Here is a 16,469-nt window from a genome sequence, read left to right as displayed (position 1 = left end):
GATGCTAAAGATAACATAATTACGAAAAATTAAGTGAATGTAGATTATAATCTATATTTATTTAATAAACCACATGAAATATTCAATATCAATTTTGGAGTAATTATAATTTATAAAGTAGTTGAATAATTTAAATAACCACCTTTATCGACGATTACTTTATGCATGCTTCCCTTCATTGCAATATATATATATGTCTTTATAGGCACTTGCAGACATTATTAAAAAAAATCCTCTTGAAAATTATTGTACTTTCGTAAAAAAAAAAAAGAAGAGTTAATTAATCTATACTAAACACAATATCTTTGCATATAATCCCTTTAATCTGTAAAGAAGGAGCCTTTTTCGAAAATTAAAAAAAATCCCCAACGGCTAAAAAATCGAACGCCGCGCACAAAGAAGCGTCGAAAATCGAAATACCTAATTAGGCTCATTAGTTCGCACCAGGGGGCAGGATCTCTGGTAAAACTCAACCCACATTCTCGCGTATCCCGCAACGCGCGACACTTTTTACAGCAGCGCCAGACAAAAAAGCTCGCGCTCCCGGTGCTGTCCACTAATCGCGCTCGAGATCCCAAGGAGAGCACATCACCACCCAGGAGAGGACGATCATCGCAACGGGAGTGCAGCTCGTCTCATCACCTGCAGTGGGCGGAGGGACACCGATCGTCTTTTTTATTCGTCGTTTTTGCATCGACTTAAAGGTATGTGCAATTACTTGGCGAGCACGTTTTTCTTTTTTTTTTCACCGAGGAGGCCTCGCCACTTGCTCACGGATTTTTCGTGTTTCGTGGATCTTGTAATTTAGGAAACTCTGCTGTTTCTTACTTTTTTGGAGAAGCTCTTTTTCTTGTTTCGCGGATTTGACAGAAACGCCTGGTGCGATTTTGCTTGGAGACACGCTGTATTCTCGGAAATCGGTTGGAGTCACTCGTCGGTGGTTTTCGTGACTTGTTGTAAAATTTTCACGATGCTTTTGGATTTTACTAGTAGTAGTCACGGGAATCAGTCGGAGTCGCTCTGTGTTTTTTGTCCGGCGGTCGGTGGGGGCATCGTTTTTCCGTTTTACTCATTGAGGCTTTGTGCAATTTCTGCCGATTAAAGTAATGTACTTTTCACTGGATTGTTCTGGTATACGTGCGAAGTTTTTTGAAAAGCGAAGCTATTGGAGTCAATGCCCTTTTTACGCATTTTATTCCATGAAAAGGCTTCATTGTCTTAAAATCGTTCCCCTTGCGAGAACGATTTTTGTCATGCGTTTGTCTGGCCGCCATCTTAGAAGTATTTCTTTATACATGTATTTTTACCCCAAAACCTCGTCCTTGGAAAGGTCGCCGTATTGACCGAATTCCTGTTATTTCTTTTTCTAAATGCGCCACAACAAAGAAACTGCATGTGGTTTGACATTCAGTCGGATAGGTAAAAGGAGCTTCTTGGTGGTCACCCGGAGATAAGCCGGCGCGCACCAGTTGCATCAGCTGGACGTGTCTGTACACGCATCTTACATATTCTTACCCGCTTTACCCATTGCAAAAATTGATACTCTTTTTTTTACCGAAGCATACTTTGTTGTCGAATCGATTCGTGCTGTATCTTTTCATTGGAATGGAATGAAGTTCATTGCATAGCAATTACATGAATTTTTAAAAATTTATATTAAAAGTTTATAATAGAAAAAGTACATTAGCTTTCTTCTCGTAGTGCGATAAATTTAATTAATTAATTTTTTTATCAAGAGATTAACAGTATGTTAATTTCGTCACGCAATTTGCTAATAAATAATAAACCTTTTTTGTTCATAAACAAAATATTTCAAAAATTTTACTCAATTGAACAGTTGCATTATTCTGTAGCGATTTTTGGAGCGCTACGGGACCTAATTTTATTTTTATGATTAGTAAATCGAAATTTGAATGCAAGATTTAGCTTCTACCTACTCAGACCTTTGACAAGCCTTTGTTTGCATGTTTTAAATGGCCCTTACTTCTTTGATGTGACAAATCATGAAACAACAAGTAGGAGTCTATTTTTCTGTTCAAGGATTTCTATGTTAGGGGTGTCAAGCGGGTTTATTGAATACTAAGAATGTAGATGTATCCGCTATTTGAAGTGGCTTAATTTTTTACCCTGTAAAAACCTTGTAAAAAGTAACATTTTAAGTGAAGGTTATACCCATTTTTCGATATATTTTCAATAAATTAAATTGTCGTTGATTCGAGATCCCGATAACTTGCGTGTAAGAAAAGCCTAATGCGAATAAAAAGATAATTGAAAAGAATTCAGTGAGCGTAAAATAAAATTTAACGCATTTTACAATTCATAAATTTATGAATTTTCTTGAATAAAAAAATTTCTTTACCGGGGGCGCGAAATATTGATGTTGTTGATTTGAACTCAGAATGACTTTCGTGTAGAAGAGGTCGGATGTAAATGCAAGAACGAAAAAGTTTACGACTAAAAAATTGAACATCTTTCGACTCAAATGCTTTGATTCAATAGACTTTAACATTATTTATATTCCCGAATCAAAAAATATATGTCGCGTGCGTGTGCGTAAAATAAAATCTCGTGTCGGTCATTAGAGCTCTCGGACTGATCGAGTACGCAGTTGTATAAATTTGATCAAAGGGCTCGTTAAAGGGTCTGCTTGTTTACTCAACTTATGCTATTTTAAACATGAAAAAATCACGGATAAAACAGCAGCTCATCCGCGATGGAATTTCATTTAGATATTGTACCCTCATCGACTGTACCAGTGTCAAGGTGACTCATGGTAAACAGAGAACTTAAAATAGAAATAGACGTGTCTTTTTCAAATGCTTAAGTAGGTACACGCACTTGACCCCACATAAATTTACTTTTTCTCTTGATTTGGGAATTTCTACGAAAGCTAATTATAATGAAAATGAACCAATTACCAAAAAAAATGCAAATATAAAGACTTGAACATTTTTCGAATATGTAAGCATTCTATGCAATAGCAGTTTCATGCATTTTTCTGCTCGTGCAACATGCCACCTTTAAATTAATCGCTATCATAAGTAATGTTTAAATTCATTTTTCAATTCGATGCCGTGAATATTTGCGACGCATTACGATTATAGAAACAGAATTTAGTTCGCCGCCGCAGTTTTCAAGTGTCAGTTCACAGAATCCACGACGTAAACAAAGCTTCTTGTTGACCCTATATACAAAAAATAATAATAACACCTGTGAGTGAGAAGAGATTGCTTGTACTTTTGAGAAATGTTTCGTGTATCAAACTACCTGCTATAATATAAATTCCTGCCCTTCGTGTACAATATTTGCCAATCTTCAACGAGATTATGAGCGTTAATTGTACTAAAAATTACTTTGTATTCTAAAATGGTGTTGCTCTGTTAGCAAGAAAATAATCCGTTGATCCGCGTCTCTCAATTTACAATCTCAAGTTGTCTTAAGCACAGTAGAAGTGTCCACTGCACACCTCATTCAGGCGTTGAAAATCTCCACATCCCCCCTCTGTAATAAAATCGGAGGATACTTAAGACGCATCGGGCAAAGTTCTGGTCAGCATCTGCAGCCCTCACTTAAAAACGAAAAACGAAGGTGGTATTATAAGCGCCTAGACAGTCCGTACTTATTTCCTATAGCTTTTGAATCAGCAGCGCGAGCAAAACTAAGTTATAAGGAGCGTAATAAAATGTTTACTTTGCGAACGCGATAACATACACACAAAGATCCGAACGCGAGAGAAATGCTTGACTGGAGAAGTAAGATCCTGTTTCAGTGATAAGCCATCTGGTGCATGATTCTCCCTCGTTGGGCTATACTTATACACACGAATCTCACGTCAACTTAGATCGATGCGTTATATAAACTACACAGAAAATCACGTGAATCAAGTGTATCCTTGATGCGGTAAACTCTGTTGAAAAAAAAAAAAAGAAACACAAGCCATGCGAATTCGCGAGCGTTTGAATTTCGCTGCACGAGGGAAAACAGAAAAGCGCGCGCAAGTCAATGCCAGACGCGTTAAGCGGCTCATCACACAGACGCGCACGCAACAAAGGCAGCGTCGCCATATTTGATTTCTTAGAAGCGATGCGAGAGTGTGGTAGTGGAAAGAGCCGAAGGGAGAGGGCCGCGACATATAGCAGAACGACCGCTTAGAGCACGTTTCTCCCGGTGGCGCGCAGTCGGAGACTGAAAGGGCTCGTGTGTACATCGTCAGATTCGGGTATAGTCTTGATGAATCCGTTGGAGAGAAACGTTCGCTGCTGAGATATACACGATCAGAGATCGAAGATAATTTTTTCCCGGTCGCACCTGTTTAATTGAGGCACAAGTTGATAGCCTACTGGATTCATCATGCCGAAGTATCCAGGCGACAAACGGTTCGTATTGAAACGAGATAAAGACAAGGAGAGTGCTTGTCCGCGTGTGTCACCTAGCTTATACTGATATGAATATTTTGGCGTTAAAAAGCGCGCGATTTTCATATTCTCTTTTTCTCGGATGACAATAATCCTTTGTGATTTGAGCGGAGAAAGATTTTTAGACTCGCGTTTGTATCCTCCATCGTTGGCGTGATTTCATGATGCCGAAGGCAGGTGTGTGCGAGTCGAAGCGAGAAACGTAAATATTTTCATTCCTTTGCTCATGTAGTCTCGACACTATTTGTCTGGCGTATGTATACATTTTTTCATCGATACGCAGTTGATTTGGTAATTTTCGTATGCGATTTTTCTAATGAAACAGTATTTCAAAGCTTGCGATCGACACAATATTTGTTGATCATAGTTTGATTTCCGAGAGCACGTCTAAAAATGCGAAGAAAGAATATTTCCCCATTTTCAAACACCAATCCATAATTTTAAAAATATACAAAAACGATTAAAAAAAATTTTACGACTAGCGACAGAGTGATCAAGCAATGTGACTAATTATTTTATATTCTTTCAGTCGTTATTACGACGATATGGGTGACCGAGGACGAGCCATGAGCCGCGGGCACCGCGGCACTAGGAGAAATCGTGATGACCAGGAGCAGCCAAGTACCTCGCAAGAGAGGTCGCGCTCAAGTTCTCAGCATGGAGAACCTTACCCTCGCCGACCCGGACCTCCGACTCAAAAACTACCCGAAGGCTATCCGGTATTATCTTTATTCATATACGTGCTTCAATTTTTTCTCGAATGTATTCTGTTGTTATAATAAAATTAATCATGCAGAGTTCAGCACGTGGGGAGACCATTAGAGCAGTTGAGCACAGACCTCAGCCAACGTATTCAGAAACTGCTTCAGACACTGCTTCAGTTGCAGGTAATTTAATAACTTAGTCTCAAACAGTATAACTTTAGATTTTTCAAAATGTATGATATCCATTTTATTTTTTATTAAATCGATTGTACAATTTTATCATTAAATGTTCAGGATCAGTTGACGGTGGATCAGCAGCCCCATCTTCATCGTTGGGAAGAGGAGCCATGCGTGGCAGGCGAGTTTTACCTGCCAATATTATCACTAGACCAACCACGCTTGAAACCAAGCAAGGTTTGTTTTGTAATTCAAAAATATTATTTGAATCTATTTAGTTATTCGTGAATTAACATTAACAACGTTACATTGTAGGAATAACTGGACGGCCGATAGAATTAATAGCAAATTACTTCAAACTCTTAAGTACAACTGACTGGTGCTTGCACAAGTACAGAGTTGACTTCTCTCCAGAGGAAGACAGAAAAGTCGTATGCAAAGGTCTCCTTAGACCCCATAGAGAAACTCTTGGTGCTTACATTTTTGATGGCTCGACTTTGTACACCAGCACAAGATTACCAGAAGTAATTTTTTTTTTTTCAATACGTACAATTTATTTAACTATTCAGTTAAAAATACAGAAATGAAAACTTTTTCTAGACCCTAGAATTAACATCTGAACGATTAGGAGACAAGCAATGTATGCTCATTAAAATAAAACACACTGGAGAAATGACCAGAGGGGATCATGACTATATCCAATTCTTCAACATAATAATGAGAAAATGTCTTGACTATCTTGAGCTTCAACTAGTTGGCCGTAACTATTTTGATGCAAAAAATAAGGTAAAAATCAATAGAAAATAAATTGTTTTCATTATTTTTTAATACAACTATTTTATCACTATTTTTGTATATCATAGGTTGAAGTAAGAGATTTTAAGCTTGAACTTTGGCCAGGATATATCACTTCTATTCGCCAACATGAAGAAGACATTTTAATGTGTGCTGAAATAACACACAAAGTTATGCGCAACGAAACGTTACTCGATGTGTTAATCCAATGCCATGAAGAAAACAGACAAGATTACAAAGTTCGTATTTCTTAATTCATTAAAAACATAAACTGATACAATGGATATTAAAACATTATTACTTTTTTTTAGAACTTCTTCAAGAAGCAAGTCATTGGAGTTGTAGTGCTTACAGACTACAATAACAACACTTACAGAATCGATGATGTTGACTTTGAAGTAACACCATCGTCTACTTTTAGAAAGAAGACTGGCGAAGAAATATCATATGTTCAATACTACAGAAGTAGATACAATCTGAATATAAGAGAAATGCGTCAGCCATTGTTGGTATCTAAATCAAAACCAAGAGATCGTCGGGCAGGAAAAGAAGAATTGGTATATCTAGTACCTGAACTTTGCCGAAGCACAGGTATAATTAATTGAGAATTTTTCATTTCTATTTTGTGATGTGTTATTTACTAATCAAATTATACTAATTATATTTATTTTTTTACAGGTTTAACTGACCTAATGCGAAATAATTTCAGACTAATGAGCGCATTGGCCCAGTATACTCGTGTCTCGCCTGGCGATAGGATTAAAAAGTTGATGAGTTTTAACATGCGTTTACATAATGTACCCAATGTAGTTTCTGAGTTAAGCAGCTGGAACCTGCAACTTGACAGGAGATTAGTTACTCTAACAGGAAGAGTTTTGCCAGCAGATAATATTGTTTATTATCAAAACGACCAGGTTCCAGTGAACAATAAAGCAAACTGGACAAACGATTTCCGCAACAAAAAGTTGCTCAAATGTGGAGTTTTAGACAACTGGGTAGTTATAGTACCGGACAGATTAAAACGTGACTGTCAGGTATAAATTAATATTTCATACTTTGTATGAAAAAATTACTACAATGAATGGTTAATAGCTAAACATACTTGATTGTTCTTTAATCATAGAATTTCCTTGTTTAATTTCCAGAACTTTGTAGGACAAATGATAAGGGTTGCTTCAACAATGGGTTTCCGAATAGAGCAACCTTATGTTAGGGAAATTCGCAATGACCAGGCCGCTAGCTATGCAGATATATTAGAAAACATTAAAAGCACAAGTAACCCAATGCTAATATTCTGTGTAGCAACAAACAACAGAATGGATAGATATGCAGCGATTAAGAAAAAGTGCTGTGTAGATCGTCCAGTACCAACTCAAGTTGTTCTTGCAAAATCTTTGCAAAATAAAAATGCCATGTCAATTGCTACTAAAATTGTTATTCAAATGAATTGCAAGATAGGAGGAATCCCGTGGAGCATTCCAATTCCTCTAAAAGGCTTGATGGTTGTTGGTTTTGATGTGTGCCATGACACGAATTCCAAAGATAAAGATTTTGGTAAGTATTTAGTATTTCACAATTTAAACAACAAGGAAATATAAATACAAATAATATACGTTATTATAATAACAATAATCTTTACAGGAGCTATGGTCGCATCCCTCGATCCTCACTTTGGGCGATATTTTAGTGCAGTTAGCAGTCACACTAGTGGTGAAGAATTATCCAATGATCTTTCTGTTAATTTGTGCAAAGCCTTAGCTCAATTCAAGCATTACAACAATGCTCTTCCTAAACGTATCGTGATTTACCGCGATGGTGTTGGAGAAGGACAAGTACCAATGGTTTTTTCCCATGAAGTACAACAAATAAAAAATAAGCTTGAAACAGTTTACGACAATGCCGATGATGTCAAACTAGCTTACGTGATTGTAACCAAAAAAATTAACTCACGATTGTTTGCTGGAAATCAAAATCCACCACCAGGTACTGTCATAGATGACGTGATTACCGATCCTACAAGGTACGACTTTATGATAATATCACAACATGTCACCCAAGGAACGGTTACTCCGACTGCATATAATATCATTTACGATACTTGCGGTATGGACGCTGATAAGTTGCAGCGTTTAACTTATAAGTTGTGCCACATGTATTTCAATTGGAGTGGTACTGTGCGAGTACCTGCACCTTGCCAATATGCTCATAAATTGGCCTTTTTGGTGGCACAAGCTGTACACCAATCGCCTGATGTTATGCTTGAAACACTTCTGTACTTTTTGTAAATAGGCAATTTTTTTTTTCCAATAGGTAATTTTATCTATTTTATTTAAGATACATTTATTAGTCTTCTAGGATTTTTGAGTTCTATTAATCTTATCATGCATAGTATAGAAAATTGATGATTAAGTGAGGTAGCTAACTTACATTTCCTATTGTTCTTTACCTTCAAAAAATTAGTCATCTAAAGTTATTGAGAAAACGTATTTTTTCTAACTAATAACAGTAAAATAAATTTGTAAAGTTGAGTTAAAGTTATTTTGATACTGATACAAAATTATAGCTATTACAAATTTATTTTATTTATATTTTTTTCCTTCTCGGTTAGCAACATTTGACACGAATGTTACTAATTAAATTTAAGTTATTTTATTTACCAAGTACAAACTGAAAATATAAATAAATTGAAAACATGTGGTAACAATTCCGTTAATTGATAAGTTTGATCTTGACGAACTCGTACCAAACAATTTTTTACGTTAAATAATTAGACTTAAAAATTATTCTTAATCATAAAAAAAATGAGTAATCACCAAATTTTTAAGTTTAATCTACCGTAATGTGATATATGTAGATTGGGCATGTGATACAACTTTTTATTGAAAAATCATTAAAAATTTAACTTTTTCAACTGTTAACCTTTTTTTAATTTTGCATTTAATTATATTTTTGTTTTATCCAATTTTTCAAAGGCATACACTGATTTTCAATAAATGATTGTCTTACATGATTCAAATATTTTTCTATGTATAGATTCAAAAGACCATATGTATAATGTTATTTTAGAAACGTTAAATAAAAATTTTTATACTGCATAATGTATTTTGATTATAAAAGTTTATTAAATATTCTATCAATTTATTCAATCGTCAGATCATAAACATCCAGTAGTAATAAAGTAATTTTACATTAAAATATTCACACATTCCCCGAATTTATCTAGTCTGAAGTTCCCGGTAAAAATCTCTGATTTTATAAAAAAATATTTTTCTTTTAACAAAATAGAATCAATGTTAAAGGGCTCGTTTTCACGGCGGCGAATGTTTTCAAATTTTTTTTTAACCGGATAATTCCTTAAAAATATCGATAAAATCATAATGATAATAATTTTGTAATTGCTGCAACTGATTTATAGTAAACTATGATCATGCCTATACAGTGTCAAATGATCGCTGAATGACGATAGCATAACATAATTAATTAAGCGATCTGGCAATCCTGGCAGTTACAGACATAGTTATTGTTGATCATAATTACGGTACGATCATTACGAGATTGTTATCAATATAGTTTTATCAAAGTTTTCTAGAGATCTTTGTTTTTTTTTAAGAGATTGATTATTGTACTGTGCGCGTGTATATATAAGCCGTAAAAACGAGCTCTAAGGTACAGCGCGCAAAAAGCACCATTGGATAGTATTTAGTCGTTTTATTTTTAAAATAAGTATTGCATTTCGCAATCAACGTGTTTCTTCCAAGTCGTCAGCTGCTGTGTTGACAACACGTTCTTCATCTGCTGGTGGGTTATGACGTCCTAGTCGACATTGGCACTTTCTTACAAGTTGTGGAATAACGACGTTATTATAACAAGACATTCCAATAAAAAGAATCGAAAAGCCAATTAACTGTAATTAGATAATAAAATAATTAGACATAATAAAAAAAAGGCATCCTTTATACAAGTTTTTATAATGTGAAAAATAACTTGATACAACCTGTAATACAACACAAGTTAACAAAGTCTTTTTGTTAACTAAGCTGTTAGTTATGTCTAGTATTTATTTTTTATTTACTGACCTGTAAATAATGAAACTTTTGCCACTGGAACGCTAATGAGAAGGCCCAAATTACTATTGTCCTTACACTGTCAAGAATCATTCTAGTGGTTGCGCTTAATTCTTTTGTAACACTGATACCAGCAAAATTAAAAAACGCAATACTCAGCATAATACCTGTAAATATTATCTTTGAGTGTGCCTTCAAGATTGATTTTTGCTATATGAGTCATTTAACATAAACTAACCAATTATTGCCATTAATAAACGTCCACTATTGCCAATTTGTACAAAAGCATCAACAGTATCTTCCAGTGTTCCTCTGGGATTATCAGCAAATGGAGGAGAAGCAGAAATATAATTAAATGGGATCATAAGAAGTCCTATTCCAATAAATCCAAAAACACCTTCCCATCCAACTGCTTGTAATGGTGGAATGTCTTGACCAGCTACATATTTTTCTTCCACAACCATTTGAACTGCTGTTATTATCTATAAAGAAAGCGACATGTAATAATAATAATACAAAAGTGTCTCAGTTAAAAAAAAATAATGACATTAATCACTTGATAAAATTTCAAACTGTGATCTTATGCACAAGATGTTGTTAATAATATGTCATACCTGAGCAGTAATTATAAGTAAATCACCAGTTAAGACAGAGTTTGTATTGACTTTTTGATCTTTCATAGTGATAAAATCACTGAGTCCAACCAATAACAATCCCAAAATAACAAAGATGATTCCTGTCCACTCTCTTGTTCCCATTTTTTTATTTAAAAATCCTACTGACAGAAGTCCTGTAAAAACAATCACTGCCCCACGTAACATTTGGAAGCTGCTGGCATAAGTCATATTCAAGCCAATGTAATTCATTGAAGTAGCAGTCATATCACAGGCTGCTGGAATAAACAGAATAAGAGGACTAAAGGTGCGTGATCCTTTAGTTAAGTTACTCGTATCCACAGTGCCATTCTGAAATTGTAATTTATTATTAAAAGGTAATGCCTGCACATATTCATCCATCTGAAACTTGAATAGTAATCCTTACCCCCAAACGACTATAATAACAGAATGCTATTTTAAATACTAACAAACACATCATCTCTCCTATGAACATAAAGGAAGACTGCATAAAAGGATGAGTAAAATGTCGTAGTTCTCCATCATCACCGGCAACTACTTGACGATCTGCATATCTAAAATATAAGAAATTGATTTTTTTAAACAAAAAGCAGTGTAAAGAAAAGAAAAACCTTGACTCACAGACTTACTTGACAGAAAGAGTATTAAAAGAGCCAGTGACTACCATCATTATGGCAAGTCCTTTTTGGTAATGCGTCCAACCCATCTTCTTGAGTATTTTGAAATTGGATTATACTTAAATTGATCTAAAGCAAACAAAAGAGATTACTGATAAAACACAGAGCGTAACCACGCAGAAATATGCAATCTGGAAATGAAGAAGAAAAAAAGCACAATCGACTGAGGAACTCGCAAAAAATCATGTGACCGAGAGCAAGCTAAATAAAATAGCAAAGTCAGGAAATTGAAAAGCATTTTTTACCTCTTTTCAGTATCTACATGCAAGCTGGCAACTGACTCACAGCAGTGACATTCTAAATTGATCCCGTGCGTTTTTGGTCAACATATTAAGCGCGGATAGCAGTGACTTGTCGCGACTGATGGAGGAACATTGTCCTCTGCAGCGAAGCGTGCGAATGAAGGGGAACTGAATACTTATACGAGAAAGAGAGTGAGAGAGAGAAAGAGGGAGGCTGTTGCAGCGATACGGAGATGATTCACCTAGTATGTCATATTTCTCTCGGTCAAGCCGGCTCCGTTTTCCTGCTTATCGAACGCAGCACAGCCCATGCGAATTCTCAACTGCTCCGATTTATCGTCGCACTTTCCGAGAGAAAAAAATGCACCGATAATGTGCGTTTATATATGCTGTTGGAAAATGCGCTCTATCCCCTCCAATAATTACTTATCGGTATTCGCGTTGAGGCGAGCGTAAAATAATCTTGTATGCTCTCTCCTTTGTCAGCTTGAGGCGACTTTGTTGTTGTGGCACAGTAGCGTAGTGTATAGTATATAGGGTAGGGGTATGATTTCGTTGAGGAACTGACGAACTGTCTCTGCTCGTTCATGGACCATGCGCATGTGATAGATTTTCACTTTTACTGAAAATTATCCGAGTGCAGCGCTCTTCTATATGCGCCTGTGCTGTGCATTATTACCGACACTTTCGTCGTATAGTGCTCTATCAGGCTCCTATATATACAGCGAACTGTGGGCGTGTTTTTATATACGGTTTAATTGACTCAAGGAAGTGATGCATATTTCTATAGTTTTCTAAGGTTTTGTCATATTGAGTTTAAAGCAATGACGTTTTGAATATAAAATTTAATTTTAAAACTAATTCATTTTTAGGTTAACCGCTGCAATAGCGATGTTTATAAGGCATCTGTCAGTGTTGACAAAGTTGTTCTAAGCACTCGTTGTTATGATATATTGAAAACAGCAATAATAATATAATCCATCAAAGGTACTTTAAATGAAGAAAAAAGGTTTTTATAAAACATTTATATAATAAGCTGTATTATGAGTACAATATAGTTCTCATTGATTGATGTATATATCGAGTACTGATGTGAATTGCTTTTTTATTTTCGCAACTGTGTTAGCTTATAGTAAGAAGTAGAACTCCAGTTAGTTTCCATTTCTTTGAGATGATCGAGGCACCTGTGTGGAGCTCAAAAAGAGATGACACCATCTACAAAGCTGCTGGAGCTGCACATCTCCGAAAATATGGCCAATTTTTTGAAAATCTGGCAGAAAAATGTTGGCAGGAATCCTCGTCATTGGAGTATGTCATTGAAGGACCAATAAGATTGATATACAAAGTTTATGAAGATATAAGCATACTGTCGTTAGCTGAGACTGAAAATAAAACTTTTTCTAAACTGTTGGCCAGTGTTGGCGGTACATGTAGAGAGGTAAGATTTTTCATAATTATCGGACATAGACATCTATCTGTTATTGAATAATTGAATATTTTCTCTAGATAAGACTATTAAAAGCTGAAGCCAATAAATTTTATGAAAAACTCTTCAGTCATGGAGAACGTTGCGCTGATCAGGAAGGCTACAAAATGGAAAATCTATTATCAGACTTGCAAGATTTATCCATTTACACTAACAGAATTTATACTGTGGTTCATTTGACAGTCAGACAATTATCGAGTCTAGCAAATAGTTCTCACAGAGAGATTTATTTACCACTACTGATTGAGCATTTAATGGACTTATTTGTTATTCTTGTTACGCTTGATGAATTGATTAGCAATCAATCTGCATTAGCAGAACAATGGAAAGTTTACAGAGTCAAAGTCAGATCTGTACTTCATAATGCAGCCCAATTAAATATTCCAGAAGCAAGAATATTGACGTATGAAAAACTTTTGAAAGATTTGCATGTTCAACTGCTGTCAAAGAATTTGTTTTTAAAAGCAATTGAACATGTTATGGATGTCAATAAAAGTACAACAATGTGTGACCACATGCTTTGTTTTCTGAAGAATACAATAACAGATGTAGAAAGCAAAATTAATGATAATGCTGCAATTAACAAAAATTGGATTCAAGTAAATGTTGGAATTGTTGTTCTCATCAAACTTTTTGGAACTTGTGATAAAAAATTATTGAAAAGAATAGTAGAAGTCAACAAGAAGTTGTATGCTGTTACCTTGGTTGGAAATATTGTTTGGCTACCAAATGACTTCTTGGTAGATTGTTTGCCAAGAGAAGGAATAACTGCGATTCCTACTCAAGTGGGTGAAAAGTTACTTACTGGAAGAATCCAGAGACTGCCCTTAGTCGTAAGTAACTTGATCCAAAGAGCCATGATGTGGGGTATTGAAATGCAGACTCTTTTGATAAAAACAGGCTTACAAATATTCTCGGAAATTGAAAGGAAGAGAAACTTACTCATAGAAATTCTGCTTCTGATGCGCCAGATCAGAGAGAATGTTTCATTTGTAACAAATCTTCATGCTTTTCTCTTAAAACCAATGAGCAGAAGTACAGTCCAACTGATTTGCAGGCTGATCGAAGTACAAAAGTCTTTGGAAACAACATTTTACACTCTGGCATCAACCGTGGTACTGTCTCAAAGTCAAGTTCTACAGCAGTTGACTTATCAGATATTAACTATCCTAGAGACAGTGCGCAAAAGTTTGACACAGAAGGATAAGAGCTACAGTAGGGAACGATTAGATGCACTGTCGCTCATTGGCTCCAGTATGAGACTGATAAATGGACCAGCAACTGCAGATCGTCGCTTGATTCTTCGTTGCGCTCTTGTATGTGCCAGCCAGCTTACCGAGAGTTTCAAGGAGGAAGAAGTCGTTAAGCTACGATATTACTTGGACACCTATGACACCATAGTAGAACTCTATGATCTCGTTCTAGAGACTTGTGATTACTCTGTACTTTTACACCATCAAAGTATGCTTCCTGCTTATCTGTCTCTAGTAGCGGATAGTAATTCCAACATAAGCCATATTGCACATCTGTTCAACGCCTTCAACAGCGCAATTTGCAAGCAAGAGCCATCTGAGCTAACGGAATTTAAAATTTCAGAGCAGAAAAAAATCCTCATCAGAAATGTGCTCGAGCCAGTATGTCGAGAAATAGAGACGAGTCTTCGGCTTCACGTCCACGCCCATTTGAAATTGGATTCCACCAACCCATTTAAAATCGGAGCAAAGGATGGCAACAGAATCGTAAGGTCATGTCCTCTACCTCTGGACGGCATGATGTTATGTGCGAAGCGTTACATCGAACACTATCTCGACTACACGTTTTACAATCTGACGACAGTGGCATTGCACGATTGGAAAACGTACAGAACGATGCATGCCTTGGCGCATCACAAGTTGGCTCTTGACACGGTGCAGAACCATCTGCCAACGCAGACCCTGGAGCAAGGCCTGGACGCCCTGGAGATCATGAGGAACATTCATGTATTCGTCTCGAGATACCTCTACAATCTGCATACCCAGACATTCATAGAGCACACGAGTGCCAACAAGCATTTGAATACGATTGGGATAAGGCACATAGCCAATTCCATTCGCACTCACGGCACAGGAATCATGAGTACAACCGTGAACTTTGTGTATCAATTTCTTCAGGTAAAGCTTCACACGTTCTCTCAGTTTCTCTTCGACGAGCACATCAAGTCGCGCCTTATGCGAGACGTGAAATTCATCAGGGCCCAAAGAGAGAAAGGAGCTGCCCCTTATACATACGAGCGAGCCGAGAAGTTCCAGAAGGAAATTCGAAAGCTGGGCATGACTCCCGACGGTCTCAGTCATCTGGACCAATTTCGTCAGCTGATCACGCAGATAGGCAACGCATTGGGTTACGTCAGGTTGATACGTTCCGGTGGTCTTCACGCTTCCTCAAACGCTATATCCTTTCTGCCTGACATCAACTCGTCCAGTACCTTCGACACTATGTGCAAAGACTTGAATTTCTCGGCGACCACTCAGGAAGCCGCTAAACGTTTGGAAGACGATATCGCTGATCTGGTGCGAAACTTCACCGAGGGTATACACTACTTCAAACTCCTGGTGGACGTCTTCGCGCCGGCTTTTAGGGATGGCAGCAAGTGCCATCATCTGCAGCAGTTTTACGCTATTGTGCCACCTCTGACTCTCAGCTTCGTCGACAATGCGGTATCGAACAAGGAAAAGCTATTCAAGAAGAACAAAACTGGGGCTGCCTTCACGGACGACGGATTCGCCGTGGGAGTTGCTTACATCAACGCTCTGTTGGATCAGAGCAATGAATTGGATGCTCTGCAATGGTTCAAGACGGTTAATCAGTATTTCGCTTCTGAAAAGTCGACCGCCGAAGGGAAGGCCGAACACGAGGACGAGAAGCTGCAGCAGACGAGAGCTTTAACTTTAAAACGTCTTGAAGAGAGAAGTTCCGAATTTCAACTGTTGTTCTACAGTTTATCAGGGGCCCGAGTGTTTTTCAAGCAGCCAGATGTGCAATAATACTTAGTTGGCAAATAGATTTTTGTTTACATATATGTATTATAACTCGTTTTAAAATTTTTAATGTTGATTTTGTTAATTAATCGTATACGCGTATTTTTATTAACGAACCGTATGCTGCGGTTACCTTATGAATTGTAAATTTTATACATTATATATATATATATATATATATATATATATATATATATATATATATATATATATTTCCAATAAAATTTTATTTGGCTATTTATAAATAGAAATATTTG

General features: G+C 36.4%; 3 protein-coding genes across 10 annotated transcripts; 2 read left to right on the top strand and 1 right to left on the bottom strand.

Moving 5' to 3' along the window:
• The first annotated feature begins 532 nt into the window (after window positions 1–532).
• On the top strand, window positions 533–9,009 carry LOC100118414 (piwi-like protein Siwi). Of its 2 annotated transcripts, none has more exons than XM_008218648.4 (11): window positions 533–704; window positions 4,945–5,134; window positions 5,212–5,302; window positions 5,414–5,533; window positions 5,612–5,820; window positions 5,897–6,082; window positions 6,160–6,330; window positions 6,403–6,682; window positions 6,770–7,125; window positions 7,237–7,645; window positions 7,733–9,009. In XM_008218648.4, the coding sequence occupies exons 2-11, from the start codon at window positions 4,961–4,963 to the stop codon at window positions 8,374–8,376; spliced, it is 2,640 nt and encodes an 879-aa protein (XP_008216870.1). In that variant the 5' UTR covers window positions 533–704; window positions 4,945–4,960; the 3' UTR covers window positions 8,377–9,009. The 2 variants fall into 2 exon arrangements, with proteins under 2 accessions (XP_008216870.1, XP_001602384.1); XM_001602334.6 differs by lacking the exon at window positions 533–704 and adding an exon at window positions 4,093–4,376.
• Window positions 8,696–12,285, bottom strand: Tango9 (transport and golgi organization 9). Of its 4 annotated transcripts, none has more exons than XM_032599996.1 (7): window positions 12,136–12,285; window positions 11,420–11,536; window positions 11,197–11,344; window positions 10,770–11,120; window positions 10,394–10,637; window positions 10,168–10,322; window positions 8,696–9,995 (listed from the first exon to the last, which is right to left on the bottom strand). In XM_032599996.1, the coding sequence occupies exons 2-7, from the start codon at window positions 11,494–11,496 to the stop codon at window positions 9,831–9,833; spliced, it is 1,140 nt and encodes a 379-aa protein (XP_032455887.1). In that variant the 5' UTR covers window positions 11,497–11,536; window positions 12,136–12,285; the 3' UTR covers window positions 8,696–9,830.
• Window positions 12,286–12,355: 70 nt separating this feature from the next.
• LOC100118493 (WASH complex subunit 4) lies at window positions 12,356–16,376 on the top strand. Of its 4 annotated transcripts, none has more exons than XM_016989233.3 (4): window positions 12,356–12,508; window positions 12,582–12,696; window positions 12,881–13,147; window positions 13,216–16,376. In XM_016989233.3, exons 3-4 carry the CDS (start codon window positions 12,881–12,883, stop codon window positions 16,216–16,218), a joined length of 3,270 nt encoding a protein of 1,089 aa, XP_016844722.1. In that variant the 5' UTR covers window positions 12,356–12,508; window positions 12,582–12,696; the 3' UTR covers window positions 16,219–16,376. The 4 variants fall into 4 exon arrangements, with proteins under 4 accessions (XP_016844722.1, XP_001602448.1, XP_008216869.1 ...); XM_001602398.6 differs by having other exon boundaries at window positions 12,836–13,147; XM_008218647.4 differs by having other exon boundaries at window positions 12,582–12,718.
• Window positions 16,377–16,469: the final 93 nt, after the last annotated feature.

This window comes from Nasonia vitripennis, chromosome 5 (genome assembly GCF_009193385.2).
Source record: "Nasonia vitripennis strain AsymCx chromosome 5, Nvit_psr_1.1, whole genome shotgun sequence".
NCBI classification, from domain to species: domain Eukaryota; kingdom Metazoa; phylum Arthropoda; class Insecta; order Hymenoptera; family Pteromalidae; genus Nasonia; species Nasonia vitripennis.
Note: the sequence above shows the minus strand (reverse complement) of the source record. Positions and strands in the feature narration are given on the sequence as shown.

Excerpts from the sequence above, each read along its gene's own strand:
- LOC100118493 (XM_016989233.3), top strand. The coding sequence starts at position 12,881 with ATGATCGAGGCACCTGTGTGGAGCTCAAAAAGAGATGACACCATCTAC. Across the intron at positions 13,148-13,215 it reads TTGGCGGTACATGTAGAGAG|ATAAGACTATTAAAAGCTGA; the intron begins GTAAGATTTTTC and ends TATTTTCTCTAG.
- Tango9 (XM_032599996.1), bottom strand. The coding sequence starts at position 11,496 with ATGGGTTGGACGCATTACCAAAAAGGACTTGCCATAATGATGGTAGTC. Across the intron at positions 11,121-11,196 it reads GTTATTATAGTCGTTTGGGG|AATGGCACTGTGGATACGAG; the intron begins GTAAGGATTACT and ends TTACAATTTCAG. Across the intron at positions 10,323-10,393 it reads TTTATTAATGGCAATAATTG|GTATTATGCTGAGTATTGCG; the intron begins GTTAGTTTATGT and ends TAATATTTACAG.
- LOC100118414 (XM_001602334.6), top strand. The coding sequence starts at position 4,351 with ATGCCGAAGTATCCAGGCGACAAACG. Across the intron at positions 4,377-4,944 it reads AAGTATCCAGGCGACAAACG|TCGTTATTACGACGATATGG; the intron begins GTTCGTATTGAA and ends ATATTCTTTCAG. Across the intron at positions 6,083-6,159 it reads ATTTTGATGCAAAAAATAAG|GTTGAAGTAAGAGATTTTAA; the intron begins GTAAAAATCAAT and ends TGTATATCATAG.